This window comes from Stegostoma tigrinum, chromosome 8, assembly GCF_030684315.1.
Source record: "Stegostoma tigrinum isolate sSteTig4 chromosome 8, sSteTig4.hap1, whole genome shotgun sequence".
In the NCBI taxonomy this organism is placed as follows: domain Eukaryota; kingdom Metazoa; phylum Chordata; class Chondrichthyes; order Orectolobiformes; family Stegostomatidae; genus Stegostoma; species Stegostoma tigrinum.
The window spans coordinates 75,789,615-75,803,395 of record NC_081361.1 but is presented as its reverse complement, the minus strand read 5'-3'; the positions used below and the strand labels follow the sequence as shown (position 1 = coordinate 75,803,395).

Below are 13,781 nucleotides of genomic sequence, written 5' to 3'. Positions count from 1 at the left end.
AGAAGCAGGTGGTACTTCTGGAGGGGTAGTACTGAGTAGAGTGCCTGAAGGGATTGACGTTCAGATACATATTACAATTGACATAAATTATTGTTTCAGAAACCCAGTTTACAAATGGCCCTAAACTAGGACAGTCTGTTGAATTCAATTAATTCAGTTAATTAAACAAATCTGAAATGAAAATGCTATTGTCAGTACAAGTCACCATTAACCTACCAGATCATCATAAAAACCCTTCTGGTTCGGTAAAGTCTTTTAAAAATAAAATGCGATCTACCACTCTTACTGCCTGGTCAATGTATGAATCCAGATCTATAGCAATATTTTGCTATGATTCCATATGATTCCGCTCTTAACTGCTCTCTGCAAAGCCACTTAGTTGTATCAAACAGCTATGAAGATGTCAAATGTGATTAAAACTATACAAACTAATCAGTATTAAACCAGAAATAGTGGGAACTGCCAATGCTGGAGAATCTGAGATAACAAGGTGTGGAGCTGGATGAACACAGTAGGCCAAGCAGCATCAGAGGAGCAGGAAAGCTGACGTTTTGGGTCCGGATCCTTCTTCAGAAATTTCTGATAAAGGGTCTGCACCCAAAACATCAGCTTTCCTGCTCCTCTGATGCTGCTTGGCCTGTTGTGCTCATCCATCTCCACACCTTGTTATCTCAGTATTAAACCTGATACTGGATAGGAGAAAAAAGGTACTCCTGTTCATTCAACTCTGTGAAGTCTTTTGGATCAATGTCTGGGGGTTTGGGACTAAACTAAAAGAGCTAACCCATGGATAATGTCAAGCAACAACCTGACAGAGTTATACCATCAAGTAAATGGCTTAGATTTTCTCCACAACCACTCCTGTATCTTGTCCCACTAGAAAATATACACCATGGCACACAGTCACAATGAATATATCCTGAGTGTCTTCCACATTGATAGTCACAGAGCCAGAGTAATACAGCATGGAAACAGGCTCTTTGGCCCAAACTAGCCCCTGCTTACCATGGTGCCCACACAGCTAGTTCCAATTGCCCACATTTAGTTCATATCCCTCTAAACCTTTCCCATCCCCGTACCTATCCAAATGTTTAAATGTTGCTATTGTACCTGCATCAACCACTTTGTCTGGCAGTCCATTCCATACATGCACCATAATCTACATGAACAAGTTTCCCCTCAGGTCCTTCTTAAATCTATCCCCTCTCACCTTAAACCTATGTCCACTAGTTTTCAATTCCCCATCCCTGGAAAAAGACCATGTCCATACATCCTATCAATTCTCCTCACGATTTTATGCTCCTCAATAATGTCACCCCTCATTCTCCCACATTCCAAGGAATAAAGTCCTACCTGGCCAAGCTCTCCCTATAACTCAGGTCTGCTAGTCCTAGCAACATCCTTGTAAATATTCATTGCACACTTTCCAGTTTAATTGTATCTTTCCTTTAACAGGTGACCAAAATTATATGAAATACTCCAAGTGCAGCCTCACCAATGACTTGTACTACTGTAACATAACATCCCAACTCCTATACTCAATGCCTTGACCAATAAAGGCCAGCATGCTAAATGCCTTTTTCACCACCCTGTCTGCCTGTGATGCTGCTTTTAATGAACTATGTACTTATACTCCTAGGCCCCTCTGTTCCTCAGGACCTTACTATTCAATGTACAAGTCCTACCTTGGCTTAACTTTCAGTGTTGCAACACCTCAAACTTATCTGTATTGAATTGTATTTGACAATCCACAGCCAACTTCTCTATCTGATTAAGATTCCTTCTGCAATTTTTGATCGCCTTCTTCGCTATCTCCTAATTTTGTATCATCCACAAACTTACTAATTGTGCCTTGTATATTCACATCCAGATCACTTACGTGAATAACGGACAACAAAGATCCCAGCACCAACCCCTATGGAACACCACTACGCACACTACTCCAGTCCGAGAAACAAACTTCAACCATCACCTTCTGCTTCCTACCATCAGGCCAATTTTGAATCTAATCAGCTAGCTCTCCCTGGATCCATGCGACCTAACTACCACAGCTAGCCTGCTGTGCAAGACTTTGTCAAAGGCCTTACTAAAGCCTATATAGACCACATTGGCTGCCCTATCCTCATCTATCCTCCTGGTTACCTGTTCAAAAACTTCTTAAAGAAGTGTGTCAGACATGACTTCCATACTGACAATCCCGAATCAGACCTTGACTATCCAAATGTTGGTTGATCCTGTCCCTCAGTATCCTCTCCAACAACGTGCCTACCACTGATGTCAGACTCACTGGCCTGTAGTTCCCTGGCTAATCTTTGCTACCTTTCTTAAAAACTGGAAAAATCATTGGCCACCCTTCAGTCTTTCAGAGCTTCACTAGTGGCTAAAGATGAAGCAAAAATCTCTGAAAGGGCCTCTACAACTTCTTCCCTAGCCTCCCACAATGCCAGAGGATGGACTTGAACAGGGCCTGTAAATTTATCCACTTTAAAGGTTGCAAACACTTCTCTGGTAACGTGTATGGGGTCCAAAACATCCCCACTTGTTTCAGTTATTTCCTTAGCATCTGTGATTCTCTCCTCAGTAAACGTTGATGAGAAGTATTCCTTAAAAATCGTCCCCATCTCCTGTTGTGGCTCCACACATAGACGGCTATGCTGATCTTTAAGGACACCGATTCTCTCGCTAGCCTTCCTCTTTCTCTTAGTATAGCTAGAAAACCTCTTGGGATTATCTTGAACCTTATCTGCCAGATCTATCTCATACCTTCTTTTTGCTCTTCTGATTTCCCTCTTACGTGTGCTGCTGCAGTTTTTATAGTCATCTAGGGATTCACTTGAGCCCGATAGCTTAAAACCCAATGTGCGCGCCTTCTTTTTCCTGACCAGAGCCTTATTATTCCTTGTCAGCCCAGGATCCCTAAGCCTGCCAGATTTTCCTTTCACCCAAACAGGGACATACTGTCCCTGCTAAATCCTGTCTAATGGCCCAAACATTGGCCCTGCTCCAGGTCACAATATAGGATCCCAAGAAGTATCATGGTATCACGTCAAAAAAGAAATTATCTACTGATTACCACTGACTATCTTCACTTAGCAGATAGTATTTCTCCATTTTGGATATCATTTTAAAGAGGGAGTGAGGAAATAAAATATACAACATGTATTATGTGAGAAGGCTTGATAGTCCATTGTAAAGGATGAGATTTCTGAATATTTGTAAGTGTTTGGTACAATAGGGCAAAGTCAGCATGGTTTCATCAAGGGAATGTCATGCCTGACAAATTCTAGAATTCTTTGAAGAAGTAATAAGCAGGGTAGACCAAGGAGAGCCATTGGATGCTATCTACTTGGACTTCAAGAAGGCTTTGATAAGGTGCCTCACAGGAGCCTGTTGAGTAAGATAAGGGCCCATGGCGCTAGCATGGATAGAAGATTGGCAGTCTGGCAGAAAGCAGAGAGTGGGCATAAAAGGCAGCTGGTGACAAGTGATGTTCCACAAGGGTCAGTTTTGGGACCACAACTGTTCACTTTGTACATTAATGATCTAGATGAAGAGACTGTGTGCATTCTGGCTAAGTTTGCAGATGATACAAAGATAGGTGAAGATACAGGTAGTATTGAGGAGGTAGCAAGGCTTCAGAAGGATTTGGACAGGTTAGGAGAATGAGCAAAGAACTGGCAGATGGAGTACAGCCTGGGAAAGTGTGAGGTCATGCACTTTGGTAAGAAGAAAATAATCCATGCTTTTATTCTAAATGGGGAGAAAATTCAGAAGTCTGAAATGCAAAGAGACTTGGGAGTTCTAGCCGAGGATTTTCTCAAGGTAAACTTGCAGGTTGAGTTAGTAGTCAGGAAGGCAAATGCAATGTTGGCATTTATTTTGAGAGAACTTGAATATAAAAGCAAGGATACACTACTGAGGCTCTATAACGCTCTGGTCAGGCCACATTTGGTGTATTGTGTGCAGTTTTGGGCCCCATATCCCAGGAAGGATGTACTGGCCCTGGAGCAGGTTCAGAGGAGGTTCACAAGAATGGTCCCAGGAATGAAAAGCTTAACATATGAGGAATGTCTGAGGACTCTGGAACTATATTCATTGGATTTTAGAAGGATGAGGGGGGATCTAAATGAAACTTTCAGAATACTGAATGGCCTGAATAAAATGGATGTTGGGAAGATGTTTCCATTGGTAGGAGAGTCAAGGAGCTGAGGGCACAGCCTTAGAGTAAAGAGAAGGCCTTTTAGAATGGAGATAAGGAGAAACTTCTTCAGCCAGAGAGTGGTGAATCCATGGAATTCACTGTGGAGGCCAGGTCATTGAGTACATTTAAGACTGGTTTAGATAGGTTCTTGATTGTCAAAGGGATCAAGGGTTATGGAGAGAAAGCAGGAGAATGGAGTTGAGGAACTTATCAGCCATGATGGAATGGCAGAGCAGACTCAATGGGCCGAACGGCCTAATTTCTGCTCCTATGTCTTACAGCTACTGGATGAGCTGGTTGCATCCAGAAGGATGTAGTCACAATACAGAGCCTGTGGCAGATTGTGACAAAACCAACAGGGAAGATTGAAGAAAACAAAGTGTGAAGCTGGATGAACACAGCAGGCCAAGCAGCATCTCAGGAGCACAAAAGCTGACGTTTCGGGCCTAGACCCTTCATCAGAGCAAGAGTTGAATTGAAACCTTCTTGACCTCAAACTCACCAGTTCATCTGTTGTAGGTACATCTGCCTATGGCCATGGTAACAATAGTAGGAATGCTCATTGCATAGTTTTGTGGAGGCAATGTCCCACCTTCACACTGAAATTACTCTCATGTATTGTCTGGCATTACTGTTGTATTTGTTCTTATATTGGTTCTTCAGGTCTTCACTCAAACTCAGGTCAGACTTCTAAACGTCTTTTAAACTATGTTTGTTTATTAATACATTTATTGTGATGGTAAGGCTACAGAGCAGCATGGTCTCAGCTGTATCATGTCACAACTTCTTAGCAGATCTTTAACACTGATTACATAGTTATGTGATAGCTTATGTCAGAAATTCGTCTTCATATTCATTAGACTCTTTCTCCACAATTACCACTGTGCTAAATGGGATAGATTCAGAACAAATCTATCCCTCAAAATTTGACATCCATGATACACTGTGATCCAGCTTAGCAGAATTGTATCCTACCAAAATCTATAACCTGATAACTGAGCCTATCCTTCACTCCATCATGTAACTGGACTAAGCTATTCACCCGTTGAACCTGTCCCATCATTCAATATGATCATGGGCAATGGAACACTTCAATACCTTTTAACTACCCCATCCTTATAATGCTGAGGGTAATTGACAATTAGAATTCTATTAATCCCTACCTAAACACACAAAAACTGAGCTTCCAAAGCCCTCTGTGGTAGATAAATTCAAAGATTCACAACCTTCCGACTAAAAAGAATTTTTCTCATCTCAGAGCTAAGAGGCATTTCCCTTATTTTTAAATTGGGCCTGCTGGTCGGGGAGTTTTGAACTAGGGCTGCATGCCTTCTTTCCTTAAAGTACTTCGAAAGTTTCAGAAGGCCAACTCGCATTCTTCAAGAGTCTGGAGAATATGTGCCCTGTTTGCCCAATCTCATCATAAGACCATCCAGCCATCCTGGGAACAAGTCTCGTTTAATGAGAAATGTACGAGAGCATTCTAGGTGCAACACCAGGTATTTTTTTAAAATGAGGTGTCAACTTAGTGAAGCTACAAAATGGGAATACATACAAACAAAACAGAAGCAGCATAAAGTAGACAGAGCTAAGCAATCCCCAATGAACAAACTGTCAGATTTTTGCAGCCCTGCCATGCCCATTTGGGATTGGTGGCGAACAATGAAACAACCAACTGAAGGAGAAGGTACCTACATGCGACTGAAAAGGGCAAGGTTTAAGCATTTGTAACTATCTTCAGGGAGAAGTTTGATCTATCATGAAATCATCCAGAAGATTAATAGATGTCAATCTTCAGTCAATTTGAGTCAGCCTGTGATATCAAGAAATAGCTGAAGGCTCAATCCATTGCAAAGCTTATGGACCCTGACTATATCCCAGCAGTAGAACACAGATGTTCAGTCCTCGAACTAGCTGCACCCTTAACCAATCCTATTCCTGTATAGCTATATATCATCTCACCAGCAATGAGACAATTGCCTAGCTGCGTCCTGACCACAAAAAAAGGACAAATCCAATCCATCCATTTAACACCCCCATTAGTCTACTTTCGATCATTAAAGTGATAGAAGATGTCATCGGCAATGCTATCAAACTTACTAGCATGAACCTTCTCACAAAAGTTTAGCTTCACATTGTTTCAGACCTCATTACACCCCATCCAGACTTCAGTTATTGGAGGTCAATCAATTCCATTTGAGACACCTCAGCAGGTGCTCCTCAGGGTTGTAGTCTAGGCTCAATTATCTTTCGTTGCTTTATCGATGACTTACCTTACGTCAGGACGTGATAAACTGGAATGTTTGGCAGGAATGCATATTGTTTAATGCCATTCACAATGTCAGATAATGAAGCATTAGAACTGAGTTGCAGCAAGACAAAGGCAACTTTCAGGTACACACTGATAAGAGACAAGTGATGTACATGTCTTACAAGTGCCAGGAAACGAATGATCATTTCTAACAAGTATTTATAATCCATAATGAGATCACCAAATTCATGTTACAGCTTGGCAAGGGCCTAGTAACTATTTCATTTAAAGTAGGAGACTTGAGAGTTCCAAGGTACTTACAGGATTCCACAATTTTGAACAAATAAAACTAAACATTGCAAAATTAGAACAGTAAAAGCAAACCAAATCAAATATAAACTATCCAGCCAAGTTTCAATCTGGGATCTGACTTGCCCAGTAATAACATCAACTGGGATCATAACAATAAAGTCAATGAAATACATTGGAGAAAACTCATTAGTCTCTTGATAACTTCCAATTATTTCTGTACTTTAGATCAAAAATTAACAGTTTACTCAGGTCTACGCATTTTTATTTAACAGGAGATAGTAGGAACTGCAGATGCTGGAGAATCTGAGATAACAAGGTGTAGAGCTGGATGAACACAGCAGGCCAAGCAGGATCAGAGGAGCAGGAAAGCTGACATTTCGGGTCTAGAACCTATCTCTTTCATGTAACAGGATATTTTGACTGCTTCTCCAGTCTTACTCCCCAGTGATATAACCTCCATAAATTGCTTTAATATACTGAAGATTTTTAAAGAACTTCTTTACTTTATTCCCCATCTTCACTCCAACACCCTAGGTGATTCAATATTTTTTGTGCATGAGAAAATTTCAAGTGAACTTAGTTAGACGATATAAAATGACCGGTCCAGTGAAATCCAGGATAATTACTGAAACTCAGGTTTATGTGAGTGCTGAAAACAAAAGCGACTTTTAACCCAAAATTAGCCCAATTCTGTTTAGCTTAAAAGCTATCAGGTGACAAAAGCACAGTTAATACTTAGTTTTGAAATAGGTAAAGTGACTAAGTTCCAGCAATATTGGCAAAGTATGACTGACAATATGGTGTGTTTTGTATTAAATAGTTTTATAGCTTAGCAATGATTATTTCTTTGAGGCAGCAGTGGGTGTCCGTGCTCAAGCAGAGAGATGGAAGAAAAGTAATTCCCTGACAGGTGCAACTTGTGGCCTGAACCTCACAGTTCAAGGTATAGGAAATTAATAAATGATTGTGAACAAAATATTGCTTCTGCATTCACATGAGTGGAATAAACAGTAAGATACAGGAGAATGTCTCATTTATTACACTAGAAAAGGTCATGAAAATCAACTGAAACCAACTGATAAAAGGTTGAAAACAAATGTGCAACTTCTCAAGTGTATTGAGGTCATGATAGGGCCTCCAAATAAAACATTCATACAGTCACCATTTCCATTTCTGCCATTCTCGATATATAGATTATAAATTGTTTATACTCAAGAAAAAATTCTTTAAGGGATTTTTTTTCCTTATTCTTAAAAAATGACATGAAATATATTACCTTAAAATGGTGGGAAGCAACATTAGAATGGCAAGACGGGGTAAGATAAAGGAACCTTGGATGACGAGAGCGGTGGAGCTTCTAGTGAAAAGGAAGAAGGTAGCTTACATAAGGTGGAGGAAGCTAGGGTCAAGTTCAGCTAGAGAGGATTACATGCAGGCAAGGAAGGAGCTCAAAAATGGTCTGAGGAGAGCCAGGAGGGGGCACGAGAAAGGCTTGGCAGAAGGAATCCGGGAAAACACAAAGGCATTTTACACTTACGTGAGGAATAAGAGAATGGTCAAAGAAAGAGTAGGGCCGATCAGGGATAGCATAGGGAACTTGTGTGTGGAGCCTGAGGAGGTAGGGGAAGCCCTAAATGAGTTTTTTGCTTCTGTCTTTACGAAAGAAACGACCTGTGTAGTGAATGAAACCTTTGAAGAGCAGGTGTGCATGCTGGAATGGATAGAGATAGAGGAAGCTGATGTACTGAAAATTTTGTCAAACATTAAGATTGACAAGTCGCCAGGCCCGGATCAGATTTGTCCTCGGCTGCTTTGGGAAGCGAGAAATGCAATTGCTTCGCCACTTGCGAAGATCTTTGCATCCTCGCTCTCCACTGGAGTCGTACCTGAGGACTGGAGAGAGGCAAATGTAATTCCTCTCTTCAAGAAAGGAAATAGGGAAATCCCCGGCAATTATAGACCGGTAAGTCTCACGTCTGTTGTCTGCAAGGTGTTAGAAAGGATTCTGAGGGATAAGATTTATGACCATCTGGAAGAGCATGGCTTGATCAAATACAGTCAACACGGCTTTGTGAGGGGTAGGTCATGCCTTACAAACCTTATCGAGTTTTTTGAGGATGTGACTAGGAAGGTTGATGAGGGTCGAGCTGTGGATGTGGTGTATATGGACTTCAGTAAGGCATTTGATAAGGTTCCCCATGGAAGGCTCATTCAGAAGGTCAGGAGGAATGGGATACAGGGGAACTTAGCTGCTTGGATACAGAATTGGCTGGCCAACAGAAGACAGCGAGTGGTAGTAGAAGGAAAAGATTCTGCCTGGAAGTCAGTGGTGAGTGGGGTTCCACAGGGCTCTGTCCTTGGGCCTCTACTGTTTGTAATTTTTATTAATGACTTGGACGAGGGAATTGAAGGATGGGTCAGCAAGTTTGCAGACGACACAAAGGTCGGAGGTGTCGTTGACAGTGTAGAGGGCTGTTGTAGGCTGCAGCGGGACATTGACAGGATGCAGAGATGGGCTGAGAGGTGGCAGATGGAGTTCAACCTGGATAAATGCGAGGTGATGCATTTTGGAAGGTCGAATTTGAAAGCTGAGTACAGGATTAAGGATAGGATTCTTGGCAGCGTGGAGGAACAGAGGGATCTTGGTGTGCAGATACATAGATCCCTTAAAATGGCCACCCAAGTGGACAGGGTTGTTAAGAAAGCATATGGTGTTTTGGCTTTCATTAACAGGGGGATTGAGTTTAAGAGTCGTGAGATCTTGTTGCAGCTCTATAAAACTTTGGTTAGACCGCACTTGGAATACTGCGTCCAGTTCTGGGCGCCCTATTATAGGAAAGATGTGGATGCTTTGGAGAGGGTTCAGAGGAGGTTTACCAGGATGCTGCCTGGACTGGAGGGCTTATCTTATGAAGAGAGGTTGACTGAGCTCGGTCTCTTTTCATTGGAGAAAAGGAGGAGGAGAGGGGACCTAATTGAGGTATACAAGATAATGAGAGGCATAGATAGAGTTGATAGCCAGAGACTATTTCCCAGGGCAGAAATGGCTAGCACGAGGGGTCATAGTTTTAAGCTGGTTGGTGGAAAGTATAGAGGGGATGTCAGAGGCAGGTTCTTTACGCAGAGAGTTGTGAGAGCATGGAATGCGTTGCCAGCAGCAGTTGTGGAAGCAAGGTCATTGGGGTCATTTAAGAGACTGCTGGACATGCATATGGTCACAGAAATTTGAGGGTGCATCCATGAGGATCAATGGTCGGCACAACATTGTGGGCTGAAGGGCCTGTTCTGTGCTGTACTGTTCTATGTTCTATGTTCTATGTTCTAATTGCTCATCAGTTCTTTGAAGATTCAAAGTTGAAACTTTTCACTTCAGATCTGTGGCATTTCAAATCTGCTGATCAAAGACAATACCGGATGAAGCCATTTGTTCTGCTCAATATGTTCTCTATTGAAAGTTACACAGTGCCTTTTTTTTAAAAACCAAAGTAAAAATAATAAAACAAAGTGTAATACTTGGTGTGGAAACTAATGCCTCACTCCTAACTTCCTTTCTTCTGAAATTTGAAACAGTCCTAGAAGTGTTTTGCCCTCACTGAAAAGATGCCAATCAAATTTAAGTAATGCTATGCTCCTCAGTGAATGTGAGCAAAATGTATGATCCCTTATTTATTGTTCCTTTCATTCTGCAGAATTTGACATTTTTAATCACATTACCTTTGCCAATGCCTCTCCTTCATTGTCCAGCTGAATGGATAGTCCTTTGCCTCCACTCTGTCCATACTGTCATCCATTTCCAGAAACCATTTTTCCTCCTACGCTTGTTGCGTTAATTTTAGAAGCTCCTAAACGTTTATGTTGGATTTCTTACACTTCATCTTCTGTACATATAAACTGTCCCTTGGTGACACCTTCCAAAGAAAGGAGGCTATCACCCACATTTACACTGAGGACAACCCTACCTCTCTATCACATCTCACAAACTCAATGGCTGAAATAAGCAAGAATAAAAACACAGGGATGACCAAAGCCATTGTTTATTTATTTATTCAGAAAAAAGAAATCATACCCTACACCTCCCTAACCTGTTCTTCCTCTCACCCATCCCTTCCTCCCACCTCAAGCCACACCTCCATTTCCTACCTACTAACCTCATCCCACCTCCTTGACCTGTCCGTCGTCCCTGTACTGACCTATCCCCTCCCTACCTCCCCACCTATACTCTCCTCTCCACCAATCTTCTTTTCTCTCCATCTTCAGTCCGCCTCCCCCTCTCTCCCTATTTATTCCAGAACCCTCTCCCCATCCCCCTCTCTGATGAAGGGTCTAGGCCCGAAATGCCAGCTTTTGTGCTCCTGAGATGCTGCTTGGCCTGCTGTGTTCATCCAGTTCCACACTTTGTTATCTTGGATTCTCCAGCACCTGCAGTTCCCATTATCTCTGAGACCCTTGACACTCCCAACCTACCACTGTCTTGTGCCCTGATGTTCTCAAAACACAACCATACCTTTAACATTTCAATTTAACTATTCCAAATTCCCCTGGCCAACTTCCCATTCACTACCAGTAGGCTCAAAGTAGAGTACAAAAGCATTTTGATTTTCCCCTGTCATTGGCCTCCTGCTCATTGATCCACACTGGCCCCTCAGTCCCCAAGTATCAAGTCACCATATTTGTGTTTACTTACTCTCAGACTTAACATTCACTACTTCTTTAATGTTCTTCCTTGTTACAGCCCTCTACAAATTTTATTCAAACCAGGCCATGCAGACTATTGATTGATTTTACCCCACCATTGAAGGTTGCACTATCAGCTGTCCAGGACCTGGGAGCTTCAATTAACTTCCTAAACAAATGTCTACCTGCCTCTCTGCTCCTTTAAGATTCATTCCTAAGTACAATATTTTTGAAAGACATAAAGAAAAGCAATTTTCACTTATCAGTAAATAGGTATTTAAAAGTTTACGTTACCTTTCAACCCAATGACTGAGCTGTAAATTTATTTATCTGAACCTCAAAATGCATTTCTCTCTTTATCAATTTCTAATCTTGTCAAAGATGTTTTTCTTTAACAGTCTTTCATCTCTCAATAGCTTTCAGTTTGTTTTTTACTCTTCTTCAGGAAAAGAGGAATGCGGTGAGGAGTAAGCTATTCAGCCTCAAGACTCGAAGTCTATCCCTCCAATAAATTAGATCATCTGCATCTTAAACCCATTTAACTTTAGGTGAGAATCAAAAGAAAAAAAGAAACTACAAAAACAATGATTAGACGCAAAATTAAAGTAACAAGGAATATTAAAGTTCACTGGGCACATAATCAATGAAAAGGAAAATGAAATTCAAATGAAATCTGATTAGACAGCGTCTTTGAAATTGATGACAACTACCGAATGGAGAGGCAAGAGCAGCACATACAGGGAAGCTCTACCACTTGCAAGCTCCCCTCCAAGCACATCACCGTCCTGACTTGGAAATGAATCATTGTTTCTCTGCTGTCACTGTGCCAAAATTCTGGAACTCCATCTCGAATAGCATTATGGATCTACCTATTGTACATAGACTGCAGTGGTTCAAGAAGGCAGCTCACCACCAATTCCTCAAGGGCATCCTGTGATGGGCAAGAAATACTGCCCAAGAGATGCCCACATCCCACCAAACATTTTTTTTTAAGAATTAAAAATAGGCCAACTAAAGAATGAAGTAAATAGACCCTCCATTAATGGCAGAGAAATAGCATGAGTATTGAATAACTACTTGGGCTTAGTTTTTAGGAGTGAAGATAAAGATAGACATCATATTACAGAGTATACTTAAAGAATATTAGTCCAGAAAAGATGACAAGGGAAAAAATGAATGACCAACAAGCAAAATCAAAAGAGGGTAAAGCCTTAAATGATATCAGTCTATGCATGCTCAAGAAAACAACAATAAAAGAGGGAGAAAGAACAAAAACTTAGCTCAGTCAAGATAATGTTAGCAATAGGAATAATACTGGGCTCTACACTGAAAGGATTCATTAAATAGCAGAATCAGGAAATAAATTTTAAAATATAGTAGCATGGATTCTGAATGACCAGACTATACTTAATTAAAAGACAATGGGAAGCATAGACAACAATAATGCAGTAGGTGCTAAAATTGAATTTCCAAAAGGCTTTTGATTTGTATCACACAGTAGGTTCATATCAAAGGTGGGAACATTTGGAGTTGGGGACAAATAAGTAGTAAGTTGTTGTATCAAAAATAAATTTAGAGGATGGGCAAATGGTAGTTATTTAAATTGATAGACAGTAAAACTTGGTACTACTTGATCCACTTTTATTCTTAATTTACATGTATTAATAATTTAGAAGCAAGCAACTCATCATCAAAATTTTCAAATGATACTAAATTGGGGGATATAGATAATATTGAGAAAATACTTCAACAACATGGTATTAGAAAACTTGCAGACTGGATAATTAAGAGACAAATATACAACCAGCTAAATAGAAAGTGGGACATAACACTAGCGCTTCGTCGGAGGCTCACTGATGATGTTATCTAGAATGGTGACGAAACGTCTGAAAACTAACCTTCCAGCTCAGTGAGCAAACTCACATCCAGAACAAATATACATTAACAAAAATAAATATAAAGATCATACAGAAGTCATTCCTCATTGAGGTCAAAAATAGAAACATTACTTACACCATAGTAATTAAGAAACTGAATATTATACAGTCTGTGTATTCCTATTTGAATTCTTCTTTAAATTTGCAGTTCTTGCGATGACGGCACTCTCAGGGCTTTAAGAGTTGGGAGTTTCAAGACTTTGATCCCCAGGCATTTAAAGAACATAACATATGTCAAAATCAGGATGATGTGTGATATGGAGGGGAACTTGCAGGTGATTGAATTCACAAATGCTTGCTCCCTTACCTGTCTTAGTGGTGAAAGCTGTGAGTTTACAAAATGCTACTAAAGATGATGCAGAATTGCTATTCTGGTTAAATCAGGGACTGCAATTGCAGTTATCTT

General features: G+C 40.8%; 1 protein-coding gene across 1 annotated transcript in view; it reads left to right on the top strand.

Annotated features, from left to right (window-relative positions):
* LOC125456394 (MAP kinase-interacting serine/threonine-protein kinase 1-like) overlaps positions 1-12,095 on the top strand; it is a 97,232-nt gene extending 85,137 nt beyond the window's left edge. The window contains exon 13 of the mRNA XM_059647992.1: positions 11,884-12,095. Within this exon, the coding sequence (XP_059503975.1) occupies positions 11,884-11,902 (19 nt within the window). The 3' untranslated portion in view covers positions 11,903-12,095. The remainder of the gene's footprint in view (positions 1-11,883) is intronic.
* Positions 12,096-13,781: the final 1,686 nt, after the last annotated feature.